Here is a 16,204-nt window from a genome sequence, read left to right as displayed (position 1 = left end):
CTTTTGCAAGCCTGCAATCCTTTGGCCAAGACAAACACAAATATTGTTCACAATAAACACACACTGGGTCCCTGTGGTGCATGAAGTTGGTTCAGTGAGCATTTAAGCTCTATATCCGGTGCAACAGGGACCTCTGTTGGGTAAAATCACCATTGCATGTTAACTGGGTCTCAGTACAACACATTGGTATTCAGTATGCAATATGTTTGTTGCAATATGTGTTGGTTTTACATATGAAAATTCAGCTTTTACCACCAATTTAGATTTAGAATATCCTTTTTAGTACTGTTTATTGCACCTTTCTGGTTTTAAAAGTACCAGAAATACACAATTTATACCTATTGCACTTGGAAAATAATATTTTCAACAATTCATTGTGGAACATTTTTGAAAATATGAATGCATTATCTGATATCCTGAAATATTACTGATTGTTGTGAAAATCTTTCACTGAAAACCAATTTTAAACACTTGGTATTTAAAACCTAAATGCAAAAACTTTATCTGCCCAAAGTTCTTTCTATTCAACACAGTTTTCCTGACTTATAGGGCTGTTTTTCTTAATTGACATTTATCTTTTGCATTGTGAAATGCGACTGATCTTTTTTTGACCTTCATCTTATCTACAGAAGAGGAAATAATGTCAACTTCAGGCTCCAGTTGTGTCTGTTGCCACGGACATGTCCATGTATAAACGTTCAAACTGTCTCCAAGGAAAAAATGAAACCCACAAGCTCAACTTTCAAGTCAACATGCGTGAGAAGATGTGGTTGTGCTCCGAATCATGTTAACTTTGAGCATCAACATGTGTGTTTCCATGGCAATAGAGCAAACTCAATTCAAAAGAACCATGTGATTTCTCAACTGTTCTATATTATTTTTATGTAAAGGTTATAAATCTGCTTTCCAATGTTATTTTTGTGTCCTTTGATTGATTTCAACATGAGATAATAAATCAAACTTTACCCGCTTTTGGACTCCAAGTTTGGCTCTTGATATGGTGCCCACAATAAAAATGAAATCCTCTTTATATGAACAGATTCATTGCCACAGCATCGTGCTGTTGACCTCTCCATGCCCTCGCCCTCTCACCAGTGCACTCGCATAAATATAGACACACAAACACACACACACACACACACACATAAAAAATCATTCACCCACTCAAATCCACAAACATTTTGGCAACCCTCCTCCATCCCGCCTGTCTGGAGTGGCAGGGTCGGGGGGTCGGGGATGACAACATGGCAGCTGTGATGTCTTCCAACGCGGCCCCTCGGTCCAGAGCGGCATGACGCATGAGGCTGTTTCCCAGAAGGAAGTGACCCGTGACTGAAGGGGTGCTCTGTCGTCCAATCAGAGGGCTGCTGAAGCCTGGCTGCTGAAGCCTGGCAGCGCTACCTGCTCGGGCCACGGTGCTCTCCTTTTTTTTCTCTGACAGACAACAGAGGAGGAAGGAGGCGTGACCAGGCAGCTCATCATCTGCATCCAAACGTGGTCGTTGAGAGTGTGAGGGAGAGGGAGAGGAAGACAAAAACAGAAACAAAGAGGTAATCTAACCTAGAATAAAGGATAGAGCAAAAGTAAACGAATGAAAATATTTATTAACAAAAATCAAACGGTAAGATGAAAACGTAAATAACAGATGTATGGAAAAGGAAACCAAAATGAACCTGTCTGTCTGTCTGTCTGTCTGTCTGTCTGTCTGTCTGTCTGTCTGTCTGTCTGTCTGTCTGTCTGTCTGTCTGTCTGTAATGTCAGTCTGTAGTCAGTAGTGGAATGCCTCTTCAGACCTACAGATGCCATTCCCTGCAAACCTCATCTCTGAGCTGTCCTTTTACATAGCAAACAATCCCCACAGTGTCTCCTGTGGATAATTAAGCTGCACTCAGGGCAGCTACAGAAAATAGCTCTGCATCTTTTTGAAGTTCTGGAAATGGCTTGGCCTTAATTGAAACTATCATTTTGTTCCCCGATATGTGAGGAAATGAAAGCATTCTTCTTTTCACTATAACTCCAATGACTTACTGCTAACATATTTAGCACAGATCCACCTCTTTTTTTCCAGTTTCTTAGACACTTCTTGCTGTGCTGACAAGTTTGATTATATCTAACCTGGGAAAAGTGTATAGGAGCTAGTGTACAAGTAATATCTGTGACTGATTCCCATGTGTAGATGGAAATTTGCAAAAACATTTCAAATGTGCTAACCAAAGTTCTTTCCCTCTGAAAACCACTCTCCGGTTTGCAGAATACCAGTATATCAGGCAATAAGTGACATAGTGATCAAGTTGAAAAGATAAACAGAAATGTGTCTCTCCACCCCCCTTTAATTGTAAATAACAAATACATGTTAAATACACATTGTATACTGTAGTTTAACAAAGATGCAATGTCATTAAATATATGACCTCCTAAAACTAAAGTCCTGCAATATTAAAAGTAATTTTTAGCGATCTAGTCAGAAAACATCACAGGGTACAAATGTACTAAAAATCGAAATTCAGGTAAAAAGTGTTTTTTGTTGCTTTGGCCCAAGAACAAACGTGTCGCCAACAGGTTGGTGGGGAAGAAGCCGATCTTCCGTCCTGTACTGACCTTCAGGTAGCCGTTAACCTCCTCAGCCTTCTTCACTACAATCTGAGGACATGCACGACAAACACACTTAGACCAGGAAACATCTTAAATGTCTTCCTCAAGTGTAGGCTGGTTGTTTTCCTTGATGCTTGCCTGCACACAAGTGATTCCAATTGAAAAAAAAATTCAGCGTGCAGGGATCAATTTCTAAAAGCAGAACAAGTCTCAGTGGCAAGTGATGAACAGAAATTTGCATGTAAATTATGTTTGGAGTCTGTGAGAATGTTGTCTCTGCAGATGTGCAAAAAAATATAGCAATTTATAAAATCTCACAGACCGATGATGAAAAAGATTTGACCCTAACAGCTGCGTAGTTTACATGTCGCTCAAAATCTGAACAGATTTGGAAGACTGTGCACAAAATCAGGATTAAGAACTTTCAAATTATGAATTTGTCCCTGAACTCTTTCAATTCTTCATTTACAGTTTTGTTAAAGCCAAGTGAAGAACTACCCACATGGTGGCAACATCATTAAAACATTGTAGCGGATAGCAATGCATGCAGCTGAAGAGTTTCCATGTCTTCACAAGAGCAACAGGAATTTGAAAGTAAGTCCTCAGGTTAATTTTAAACAGCTTCTTATCAACAGGACACATGCTTGTATGTGTAATTGTGTCTATTCATGTCAACACACATGATGGCTGTATTTAGGTGAATAACTACACCATGTTTAATTCACTGAACTGAAAAGTTATTCTTTTAATTCACCTGGTGTAAGGAACTGCATAATTACTGTGTTTGTTATTTTCCTCCTCTGGATCAGTGTTTAATAATGATTAAGTATGTAAGTGTATGAAACTTCAACAGTCTCTCCAGTGCTGGTAAGAGAGTGGATTAAGCTTGGCTTTAATTAAGCAAAAAATCTATTGAGAATTGATTTGAGAACTGGCCAGAGCTTAAGGCTGAATGTTGGTGCATGGTTGGGCATTACTCCTTTGTATTTGTGTGTAAAGTACAGAGTGTGTTTGTGTATCTATGAGGATCAACTGTCCTCAGAGCCACAGAAAGAAACACAACAACATATAACAACCTCTTGATTCTTTATTTTAGTGTGTTCAGTTCGGATATAAGACTGGTATTAGGTTTATTGATAGTGGAGGCTTTAATGGTTCGGTTATATATAATCATGCATCTGAGTGTGTAAACCTGTTTGTGTGAGTTTGTTTGTGTGTTTACCTGATCTTTCTTCAGAGTTATTTGGCCCATCTCTTTGTTGCCAACGAATGAGCGTGTCACCATGTAAATCATTTCTCCTGCTCCACTCGGATGATGTAGTTGGCCGGTATGAAGCCCGTTCTCTCGCCGATCTTCCCCTGTTGGAGCCAAAGATTCATCAGTGTCGTGTCGCAGCCCAAGTTTCTAATTAAAATATCTTGGATTGCTCAATTCAAAAAAATTGCCCTGTTTGGCTTTTAAATCTGAGTGATTTGAAAACACAGACCAATGTCAGCAAAAGAAAGTGCAATGTCCATCCAATCAGGTGCTGGACGGGTTTGTGTGGTCTGAGAAATGCCAATCCCCTACTGTATTGTTCAGCCTACTTCTGATTCATTAAAGAAAAAGCCCATTCATTTATTTATTTAATTTAATTATTTAATCATTTAATTATTTAATTATTTAATCATTTAATTATTTAATTATTTAATTATTTAATTATTTAATTATTTAATTAAATGGGTTCACTTTTAGAGACTGCAAGTGATCAATTTATGTTCTTAACCTGGAACTGTGAACGAGAAGCTCAACACTGAAGAACTGCTCTCCAACATGTAAGCTGCAGCTCTAATGTTTATGGTTTACGTTTCTTTCAATGTTTGTCCTTTGATTGTCTTTTGACTTTACAACTAGATAAATAATAAATACAAAGCTCAAAAGTAGCTGACTTGGAATTTAATAAACGCACACATGAATGCCAGTAAAATTCTATAACTTTTGGAGAGCAGTCAGGATTGAAAACATCACCTTGACATCCCTGTGAGTAATACGAGGAAACATGACTAGGACTCACCCTCCACCAATCCTCATTGGAGTCATCTATCACTGTGATCCGGTCACCGGCACTTGGGAACAAACAGGATATTAAATAATCCAAAAATCAAATAATGACACAAAAAAGTATGTTTGGTAAAGTGAGACGGTTAGGCGAGGGGCTTACTGAACATCCAGATCGTCTTTCTCTATGGCTTTGAAGCGGTACAGAGCCAGATAGTAGTGAGACTGACTAAACACACCGATCTTACCCGGCTGAAGCTTTTTACTCTGATGAGAACAAACATACAAAGCACAGTGCAGACTAAACATTGTGGTATATTTTCAGCTGTTGCACGATACAGCGAAGGCCACAGGTGTCTTTGTTTTAGATAAGAAGTTGATGTGCAGGACACCAGGGTCCAAAGGGCAAAATGTGTAGAATGAGGGGCCCCATACATGATCTGGACGTCAGCCCAAATGTAGATAACATGTACTCTATATAAGATGGGGTGACAGGACGGAAAGTAGGATTCTCACATTCGACTCGAGACCTCCGGGCGCTCTAGACGTCCGTCATGACATGTGTTGCTTGTGTGTAATAAACTTCATTATACCAGCAAGAACAGTGTCCGCGGAGCATCCTTCCTCATCACTTCAACAGCACTGTCGCATGAAAGATACGACAACATCACCAGTCATTTAGAAAGCATCTTCATCAATGTTTATTTTCAACTAATGATTATTTTCATTGTTTTATTATTTTCTCAATTAATTCATTAGGTGTTTGGTCTACAAATTTTAAATGTCAATCAGTGATTCCCAATGACCAAAATGAAGTCTGCGCATGTCTTGTTTGGTTCCACAACTCAAATATATTAATTTGGATGTCACAGAGGAGTAAAAAATATTTACATATAAGAACCTAGAATCAGCAAATTTTGACTTGATACCAAATAATCGTTGGAAATTAATTTAATTATCATTAACAGGTTGACAGGTTAAACATTAATTAATTGATTCGTTTTTTCATTCATCATTGTCGTGACCCCCATTTCTGACCTTGTCATCAGCAGGAGCCTTGTCTCCTCTTTTGTCCCCTTCTGAGTTTGCTGGCAGGCAACAACATAAAAACAAGACCAAAAAAATTCACCTTCACATGTTATAGCTCACATTATTGTGACAAATATTTGATGTCTGCTTCATTTTACAGGTATGGATCAAAAACAAACTGAAGCAAAAGTTTGAAAAAAGATCTGCATACTTTAATGACGGCTGCAAGCTCATTTAATTCGACAGAGCAACACTTTGATCTAACGGAGAGATTTAACCCTTTACAATGCACACAGCTGTTCAGCACACACACACACACCTCCTTCACCTCCTTCACCCTCCTGTTTGGGCTGGGACTCATCATCCTCCATCATCATCATCATCATCATCATCTAAACAATTGAAGATAAACAATACATAATGAATTTATATAGAACTATTCTTGTCACACATTTTTGAAATAATTTGTGCTATTACAATCAGATTAAAAAAAACAAAAAAAAACTACATTAAACACAAATAAAATAAACATAAAAATTCAGAAAAAAATCAGTTAAAACAATGCACTTGACCAGTAAATTAAGTAAAATAACTTATATTGTATGAACCAACCTGCTGACCTAAAGTCAGATCTAGAGTTACTACATGTATGCAACAGGCCAATATAGACGATGCTTTAAAACATTAAATGATTGCACCATGTGAAAAAATAAACGCTTGCTGTAAAAGTGTTATTAGTGCATTCACGCTCACATCCTTCTTGTCCTCTGGACCTTTTTTACGCTCCTTGCTGACCATGATCACATCGATACGCAGCGTCTCAAACACGGGGTCAGTGCGGTTCGACTGTGCTGCCGGTCGAACGTCATCCATCAATAATCAAACAGAGAAAACATGAGAGCAGGTGAGTGTGCAGTTCTAGAAGAATTTAAGAATGATCAACTTCAGGCCTGATGGTTAAAAGCTAAAAAGCCACCAAAACAACAATGGGGGAAAGAGCCGGACTCTGAAATAACTGAGGGCATTTGTCTGAATGCCTGAGAAACAACTATCAGTACTATTGATTTACGTTTTATCGCTACCAAACAGAAGTCTCAACGATCTGGCAGTCAGCTCTGCTGCTGGAGGAAATGTGGAGAAATGATGGTTGATCATGTTCACGTTTTCTGGTCTTATCCTCTCTTTTGAAACTTTTTAGAAGGATGTAGCAATAACCATCTCAAAAACCCTGGGCTTCAGTATCAGTTTGACATTCACATCCCTTTATCTTGAACGCATCCCTGACAGGCTCAGTAAAGATGACACCAACCTCTAAGGAGTAAAAAAGGCCATCACAAAATACTGGCTTCATGAAAACTGTCCCACAGCATTAAGCTGATAAGATGAACTCCACATGACATGCACTGCTGATCTAGTACATGTGACAAAAATGTCTCTTTTAAAAAATGTCTCTTTTAAAAAATGTCTCTTTTAAAAAATGAGAAGAATGTTGAAGAATATTTACACAAACAAAATTCCCCACCTCAAACAATGAATGTTTGAGGTGAAATGTCTCTTTATGCATAAATGTACATGAGTAGGACTCACAAAAGGGCAGCAGCTGAGACGGTGGCATTCTGCTGGCTGCTGTAGAGAGGAGAACTATAGGCTCTTCTGAATCCTGGAGGAGAGGAACATGTATACTAAATATCTGTTAAAACATTTTCTCTGCAGTGCATTTAAAAAAAAAAAAGAAAACCAGCAAACCTCACAATTTCTGGAATTCCACGTAGGACTGACACTGGTGGTGGATGCTGGTTTTGCAGTTCTTACATCGCAATGCAGACTTGTTGTGTACTGAAGAGTAAAACAAAATAAAGCAAAATTGCATCCAGAAAACTTTTTGGGAGTCCACTTATTTTGTCATGCAGGAAATAGAAAGAGACGTACACACTATCATTCGTGCACAGACATCACAGAACTTTGGCTTCTTGCAGTAGTGGTCCTTGGACTTGTGAGGTCCGTCACTGACTGGTTTGACTGGTTCTGGAGGAAGTGGTTCGTCTTTGTCTTCGTCCTCTACGTCTTCATAGATGAAATATATCTAGATGTAGGTGAGAAATGAGGCTCAAAATCACAACAGAGTGGAAAAAAGATGGGTTGTACATAATAATAATAATAATAATAATAATAATAATAATAATAATAATAATAATAATAATAATAATAATAATAATAATTAAGCCTTTATTGGTCCCACAATGGGGAAATTCGGTTCTCTGCATTTGACCCATCCCAGCTGTATTGTTAGGTGTCTCGCTCAAGGACACCTCGACAAAACATGAAACATAAAGGACTTAGATCGGATTTGACAGCAGATAACGGCCAATAATAGTGAAAAGCAAAAAAAATGTTGATAGTTTTATATGCCAGTATGTTCTCAACAAACAAAGTCGGAAACAAACAGAATAAGATTTAGTTTTGGGATTTCATTGAATTATTCTCTCTTGCTTTTTTATTAAACAGTCCCAGTATCCTGCACCACCCACAGACTGAGTTTAAGTCATATGGAGTCGATCTGGTGTGTCTGTTCACACAAACTGTATCATATCAGCCAGAGACAGATCCATGAATATTGATTTCAAACACATATGTCAAAACAACTGTTTGTGTTTGTTTCAATTTGTATTTTGCTCAAATTCATAAATTGAGTTTAGAAGGTAATTTGGCACTCTTTTGCGCACACACACACACACACACACACACACACAATCCACAGGTGGGGTGGACTGAAAGGGTTTAGATCTCAAAATAGCCTTCAACTGAGACCGACGTCCCAACTGAATGTAACAGTTGACACTCCATCCATCCATCTTCCGTAACATCCAGTTAAGGGTCACATCCCAGCTGTCAATGGGCACACACCCTGGACAGGTCAGCTTATCACAGGGCTGACATATAGAGACAGACAACCACTCACACTCCATTCAGGTGGGGTGAGACTGAAAGCTGCATGTTTAGATCTCAAAATAGCCTTCAACTGAGACCGGCGTCCCAACTGAATGTAACAGTTGACACTGATGCTCCTAAATATACTACAGTCTAGTCAAACAGAGCCATATGGATGTCACATACACACACACACACACACACACACACACACACACACACACACACACACACACACACACACACACACACACACACACACACACACACACACACACACACACACACACACACTCAGAGGGATGTCTGACAGGCTAAACTGGATCTGACTCTCCATCACTGGCAGGATTAGCGGCGTCCTGTGGTCGCCAGGCTGTGGATTTACGCCACAATAACTGATAATTCCTGGGACAGTTCACACATTACAAAAACGTCACTCTGCAACTCTATTAAGCTGTCAGGATTCCTAAAAAAAAACATCCCAAAGTCTCAGTACATACGGCAGTTTAGAGTCGACTCATTCAAACCCTCTTTTCACAAATCAAGAGAGCAGAAAAATGTGATATCTGTCCAAACATCAAGTATTAAAAAGTATATATGCTAAAAAGAAATTAGGCTGAATGAATAAAAATCAAGACGTTAAAGGGCCGGTTCACTGAAAATATATACTTTTCTTCATTGGTATCTGACTATTCAGATAGTTTTCAGTTTTGCTTTCCAGCTCTCACATTCATCAAACCGCAAAAAAGTGTGATTTTGGAATGAAAGAAGTAAAAATCCTTCACTTTTAAGAAATATATCTTAGCTAATAGCTTTTTGTCTAATCATTTTTGATTTAAAAATACTGAAGTGATATAAAATTTCAGAGTGCTCCAAAGGCATCTGTTTAAAGCAGAAGATGATAGTTTTAAGCTACCTGAATTAGTTTTAAACATATGTTACGATGTTTTGTCTAACCACAGCAGAATTTCTTTCCTGCTTCAGTTCTGTTTTCTTTTCATTTCCATTTCAGCCAATGTCCTATTTCAAATATTTAAACTTGTTATTAATTTCCTTTTTTTGTATGAACATATATACAGCACCAGTGTTTATATTTGTGAGTGCAATATGTAAGACAGCAGAGTGTTAGATTTATTTTGTTGCATATCATTCCTTCTGCTCTGTCACCAATGTTTCTGTCTAAAAGAGGGATTATTGTCAAATAACACAGCCGAGGACTTTTTGACCAAAAGAGAAAAAAAGAGTTGTTGGTTAATTAGCTTCTTTGGGTCTTAAATACTGTTTATATAACTGTGTATATATATGTATATATGTAAAACAAATATATATATATATCTTTATATGTATGAATGTTGGTTTATAAACCAATAGTGAATGAAAATATACACACAGTTGCAATTAAATTAATAAAATATGTCTTCATATGAGTTTTAGTTATGTTATGGTTGAAAATCCTGTCCAAAAATATAATTTGTTTTGAACATATTTTATTATTATAGTATTAATTACCTCATATACAGTAGATGTTACTTTAACGTATTTTTGTGTATGTGTGTGGAATGTGTGATGTCATAGAGTAAAGTGTGCGCGTGTGTCTTTGTGTGTGTGTGGAATGTGTGATGTCATAGAGTAAAGTGTGTGTCTGTGTGTTTGTGTGTGGAATGTGTGATGTCTTAGATTAAAGTGTGTGTGTGTGTGTGTGTGTGTGTGTGTGTGTGTGTGTGTGTGTGTGTGTGTGTGTGTGTGTGTGTGTGTGTGTGTGTGTGTGTGTGTCTTTGTGTGTGTGTGTGGAATGTGTGATGTCATAGAGTAAAGTGTGTGTCTGTGTGTTTGTGTGTGGAATGTGTGATGTCTTAGAGTAAAGTGTGTGTGTGTGTGTGTGTGTGTGCGTGTGTGTGTCTATGTGTGGAATGTGTGATGTCATAAAGTGTGTGTGTGTGTGATGTCATGAAGAGCTTAGATCAAAGCAGAATTCCATCATACTGTCTGACATGATATAAGGAATCATCACATCAATCAAGACTCTCCACAGAAAAGTTCATTTTAAAAATGTACGAACAGAAAACAGATAACACTTCAGTGACCTCTGAAATGGCCTGCATGCTCGTCTCAGAAACACTTGGTCGGGCTGCTGGAAATATTAATGAGCTGATGCAGGATATCACCAGGTGGAAGGCTGAAGAACCACATAAACCGGAAGGAGGTTATGAAGATGAGTCCTCAGCTGCTCTTCACATCAATCAAAAGGTGGAGCAGCAGTTGTCAAGGTTTTTCAGCCTCCGGCGAATGTTTGCAGAGCACCAAGGAGAGGCACTGCAGGACACAGAGGACACAAATTCAATCTCCAGCATGGAAAGTGAGAAGTCGGTCCCCTCAACATCGAATGCCACTTCAGTCAACTCTGAAATTTCCGAGATGCTCGTCTCAGAAACATGTGGTCGGGATGCTGGTAATATTAATGAGCTGATGCAGGACATCTCCAGGTGGAAGGCTGAGGAACCACTAAAGCCAGAAGAAGGTGATGAAAACAAATCCTCAGCTTCTAGTCACACAAACCAAAAGGTTGAGCAGGAGTTGCCAAGGTTTTTCAGCATCCGGCGAATGTTTGCAGAGCACCAAGGAGAGACACTGCAAGACACACAGGAAGACACTGAGGTGGACTCAACACCAGCACCATTAGTGCATGTTGTCCAAGATACAACTTCACCCATCAGTCCACAGAAGTCGATTGAGAAATCTTCAGGCACAACGATTTACCAGAGGTTCAAGGATAACTTAGATAGCTTCTTCAAACCGAAAGAAACCACAGCAGAACAGGATTTGAACGGCTCTCCGTGTCCCGAAGACCCGAGCTCAGACCCTCTGTTTATTGATGATCTGGAGCATGAGGATGTAACAGAACATGATGCAGTGAAGTCTGTTGTTCAGGTAGAAAATGTTGACACAGACAAGATTGTGACACCAGAACCCTCTGGAGCGGAAATTACGGAGGAGATCGTTGAGTCATCCTGCAGTGAGTCCACACGCACTCATTTCAAGACTTTACGTCAAAAACAATCTGCAGGACGGGGTAAAAGTGTCTATGACAGGATGAAGTCTGGATGGAATCGGCTCTTGAAAGCAAAGCCAAAGAAAAGGGTCCAGCTGGCACCGGAACCAGAGTGGGATGATGATCTGGAGTCAGAAAATAGTGACTCTCCATCTCCTGAAGAAGCGTCTCTCACTTCCTTAATGGGCTCCATTGAGGACATAAACTTGAGCCCTGTCCCCCTGGAGTTGGTTGGGAGTGAAGAGGACGTCACTCCATCGAAATTTCCCCAAGACCCGGTGAAAAACAAGGATTCACCCGTCTGCACGTCTCCTAAAGAGACGTCCCCCACTGCCTCAATCAGCTTCAATGAGGACATAAACTTGAGCCCTGTCCCTCTGGAGTTCGTTTGGAGTGAAGAGGACGTCACTCCATCCAAATCTCCCCAAGACCCAAAGAAAAACATCGATTCACCCGTCTGCCCATCTCCTAAAGAGACGTCCCCCACTGCCTCAATCAGCTCCAATGAGGACATCAAGGCTGCGAAAATCAAAGAGAGAAATCCTGAGAGAGCAGTCCTTACACCTCTACCTTTGGAACTGATCGATGTAGAAGACTTCACACCAGAGTGTGTCCAGGATGAATCGACAAACAACGACCTGGTCACAGAGAAGGATGCAACACTAGGACCCTCCTCGGTTCTACCAGGTGCAGAACATGTCGATGAGGTCGTCGGCTCAGCCAGCAGAGACTCAACATTAGAAAACACTAATGTGGCAAAACCAGGATCTCCATTTCCTGAAGACGAGTCCTTCTTGAAAGTGGACGCACCCCCTCAGGAGTACAAAAAGGATGATAATGTGAGGGTGGAGGACGTCACACAAGAGATAATTCCCCAAGACATGACAAAAAACATGAAATCATCCGACTGTTTGTCCACTAAAAAGGTGTTTCCCGCTGTCTCAATCGGCTCCAGTGAGGAATTCAAGACTGGTGAGAAAGCCGAACTCAGCTCTGTCCCTCTGGAACTTTTAAAGGACAAGGATGTAACACCAGAGGAGATGGAAGACAGCAAATATGTCTACAACAATGAGTTGAAAGACAAGCTAGCTAAAATGTGTTTGGAGGTGTTGAATGACTTCATGGAGATAATTGCTCATTTTCAATTACAAGACATGAATTCCCTACAAAACTTTTTCCAGCAGATGTTGAAAACCTCTGTCAACAGGGCTTTCTATTATTTGACTGCTACGGACACGTCTATTAGCATGACACCCAATGCAAAGAAAGTAATTTCTAATGAGATCCAATCGATTCTGTCGGAGACCATACTAGCCTCACTGAGTGGACGATCCTCTAATGTCCGTTCTGTCACCTGCTGCAAATTCTCAAGATGCAGAGCATGCAAGACATTTGTTACCCGGGCGATGGAATCCCTCCTCAAGACGATCAATAATTCCATCAAACAGAAGCAATCAAATCGAGAGCCAAAAGATGACCAGTTGGCTGATGCGAACAGCATCAGAGTCGAGAAAAAGAAGTCTCTGAAGTGCTGCTTTCCTAGTTGGCAGGGGATTAAGGTCTGTCCCACTTCAGGTGAAAAAATTGGTGAGGACACAAATATATCATCCAGTAAAATGTCATCTGGATGCAAACTCTCCTCATCTCCATCAGCCAAATCAGAAATCTGCTCGTTGCCCTTGAGTTATTATAACTCCACTCCTCTGGTGTTAGAGGATTACGCAGAAGAGGACAACGACATTGGAAACACCACATCTTCACACTCCATCGACCGGTTCCCAACAGCTTGCTTGAAGGATGAGGTCCTGTTCCCTGATAAAAGAGAAAGCCCACCCACGTCTGTAACACAGACCGAGGTGAGGAGCTTTTATTGTCATCAGTCTGGTGAATCTCCTTCAGCTCCACGTCAGGCTGCTCTGAAAAAAAAACATCCTTGCTGAAAAGGATCTGGCTGTTCTGGAGCTGCTGGTTCTACAGTAACGTTGATGAGTGACAAGCTACGACAAAAAATACTTCTCTTTCCTACAAAACAAAACAAAATACTTCCCTCTACTACCTTACCTTTCCTACTAAAAAAATTACTTCCCTTACCTAATTAACAAAAAATACTTTCCTCTACTACCTTACCTTTCCTACTAAACAACACAAAAACTGCCCTCTACTACCTTACCCACAAAATACTTCCCTCTACTACCTACCTTTCCCTCTAAAATAAAATAAAAAAAACCTTACCTTTCCTCCTAAAAAAAAACAAAAAATACTTCCTCCTAAAAAAAAAAATACTTCCCTGTACTACCTTTCCTACAAAAAATAATTCCCTTTCCTACTAAACAAAAAATACTTCCCTTTCCTACTTAATGAAAAAATACTTCCCTCTACTACCTACCTTTCCCACTATAAAAAATACTTCCCTTTACTACCTTTCCCACAAAAAATACTTCCCTTTACTACCTTACCTTTCCCACTATAAAAAATACTTCCCTCTACTACCTTAACTTTCCAACTATAAAAAATACTTCCCTCTACTACCTTACCCACAAAATACTTCCCTCTACTCCCTACCTTTCCCTCTAAAAGAAAATGAAAAAAATACTTCCCTTTACTACCTTACCTTTCCTACTAAAAAGAAAATACTTCCCTGTACTACCTTTCCTACAAAAAATACTTCCCTTTCCTACTAAACAAAAAATACTTCCCTTTCCTACTTAACGAAAAAATACTTCCCTCTACTACCTTACCTTTTCCCCAAAAAATACTTCCCTTTCCTACTAAAAAAATTACTTCCCTTACCTACTTAACAAAAATACTTCCCTTTACTACCTACCTTTCCTACTAAAACTAATTTAAATAAAATACTTTCCTCTACTACCTTACCTTTCCCACTGAACAACACAAAAACTCCCCTCTACTACCTTTCCCACTAAAAAAACACTTCCCTGTACTACCTTTCCTACAAAAAATACTTCCCTTTCCTACTAAACAAAAAAATACTTTCCTCTACTACCTTACCTTTCCTACTAAACAACACAAAAACTCCCCTCTACTGCCTTTCCCACTAAATAAACACTTCCCTTTACTACCTTTCCAAAAAAAAAGACTTCCCTTTCCTACTAAACAAAAAAATACTTCCTGTTACCACCTTACCTTTCCTACTAAAACTAATTTAAATAAAATACTTTCCTCTTCTAACTTACCCTCTATTCTATTCCCTTTCTCTACTTTCTACCTTAACTTCCCTCCATGAAAAATATTAATAAATATTAAATCCCACTCCCTGGTGTGTTAGAGGATTACGCAGAAGAGGAGGACGACATTGGAAACACCACACCTTCACACTCCATCGACCGGTTCCCAACAGCTTGCTTGAAGGATGAGGTCCTGTTCCCTGATAAAAGAGAAAGCCCACCCACGTCTGTAACACAGACCGAGGTGAGGAGCTTTTATTGTCATCAGTCTGGTGAATCTCCTTCAGCTCCACGTCAGGCTGCTCTGAAAAAAAAACATCCTTGCTGAAAAGGATCTGGCTGTTCTGGAGCTGCTGGTTCTACAGTAACGTTGATGAGTGACAAGCTACGACAAAAAATACTTCTCTTTCCTACAAAACAAAACAAAATACTTCCCTCTACTACCTCACCTTTCCTACTAAACAACACACAATACTTCCCTCTACTACCTTACCTTTCCTACTAAAAAAATTACTTCTCTTACCTAATTAACAAAAAATATTTCCCTCTACTACCTTACATTTCCCACAGAAAATACTTCTCTCTACTACCTTTCCTTTCCTACTAAACAAAATAAAAAAATACTTCCCTCTACTACCTACCTTTCCTATTAAAAAAACAAATAATACTTTGTTTAACAAAAAATACTTCCCTTACCTACTAAGCAAAAAATACTTCCCTTACCTACTTAACAAAAAATTATTTCCTCTACTACCTTACCTTTCCTACTAAACAACACAAAAACTGCCCTCTACTACCTACCTTTCCCTCTAAAATAAAATAAAAAAAACCTTACCTTTCCTACTAAAAAAAAATACTTCCCTGTACTACCTTTCCTACAAAAAATACTTCCCTTTCCTACTAAACAAAAAATACTTCCCTTTCCTACTTAATGAAAAAATACTTCCCTACTACTACCTTTTCTACTTCCCTTTCCTACTAAAAAAATACTTCCCTTACCTACTTACCCCTACTACCTTAATAAAAAATACTTTACTACCTTAACTTTCCAACTAAAACTAATTTAAATAAAATACTTTCCTCTACTACCTTACCTTTCCTACTAAACAACACAAAAACTCCCCTCTACTACCTTACCCACAAAATACTTCCCTCTACTCCCTACCTTTCCCTCTAAAAGAAAATGAAAAAAATACTTCCCTTTACTACCTTACCTTTCCCACTATAAAAAATACTTCCCTCTACTACCTTTCCTACAAAAAAAAATACTTCCCCTTTCCTACTAAAAAAAATACTTCCCTCTACTACCTTACCTTTCCAACTAAAAAAATTACTTCCCTTTACTACCTTTAAAAAACTAATTTAAAAAATACTTTCCTCTAC

At 39.0% G+C, this 16,204-nt stretch overlaps 1 protein-coding gene across 1 annotated transcript; it reads right to left on the bottom strand.

Annotated features, from left to right (window-relative positions):
* Positions 1 to 1,156: 1,156 nt before the first annotated feature.
* Positions 1,157 to 9,321, bottom strand: LOC129106353 (SH3 and cysteine-rich domain-containing protein 3-like). The gene is given in 14 exon segments (XM_054617741.1): positions 1,157 to 1,482; positions 2,547 to 2,640; positions 3,815 to 3,897; positions 3,900 to 3,951; positions 4,647 to 4,698; positions 4,794 to 4,897; positions 5,669 to 5,718; positions 5,979 to 6,051; positions 6,413 to 6,510; positions 7,247 to 7,266; positions 7,268 to 7,341; positions 7,398 to 7,495; positions 7,589 to 7,742; positions 9,316 to 9,321. Coding segments are annotated over 14 exon segments (1,284 nt in total).
* Positions 9,322 to 16,204: the final 6,883 nt, after the last annotated feature.

This window comes from Anoplopoma fimbria, chromosome 17 (assembly GCF_027596085.1).
Source record: "Anoplopoma fimbria isolate UVic2021 breed Golden Eagle Sablefish chromosome 17, Afim_UVic_2022, whole genome shotgun sequence".
Taxonomy (NCBI): domain Eukaryota; kingdom Metazoa; phylum Chordata; class Actinopteri; order Perciformes; family Anoplopomatidae; genus Anoplopoma; species Anoplopoma fimbria.
The sequence above is the reverse complement of the archived record's forward strand: the minus strand, read 5'-3'. Positions and strand labels throughout refer to the sequence as shown.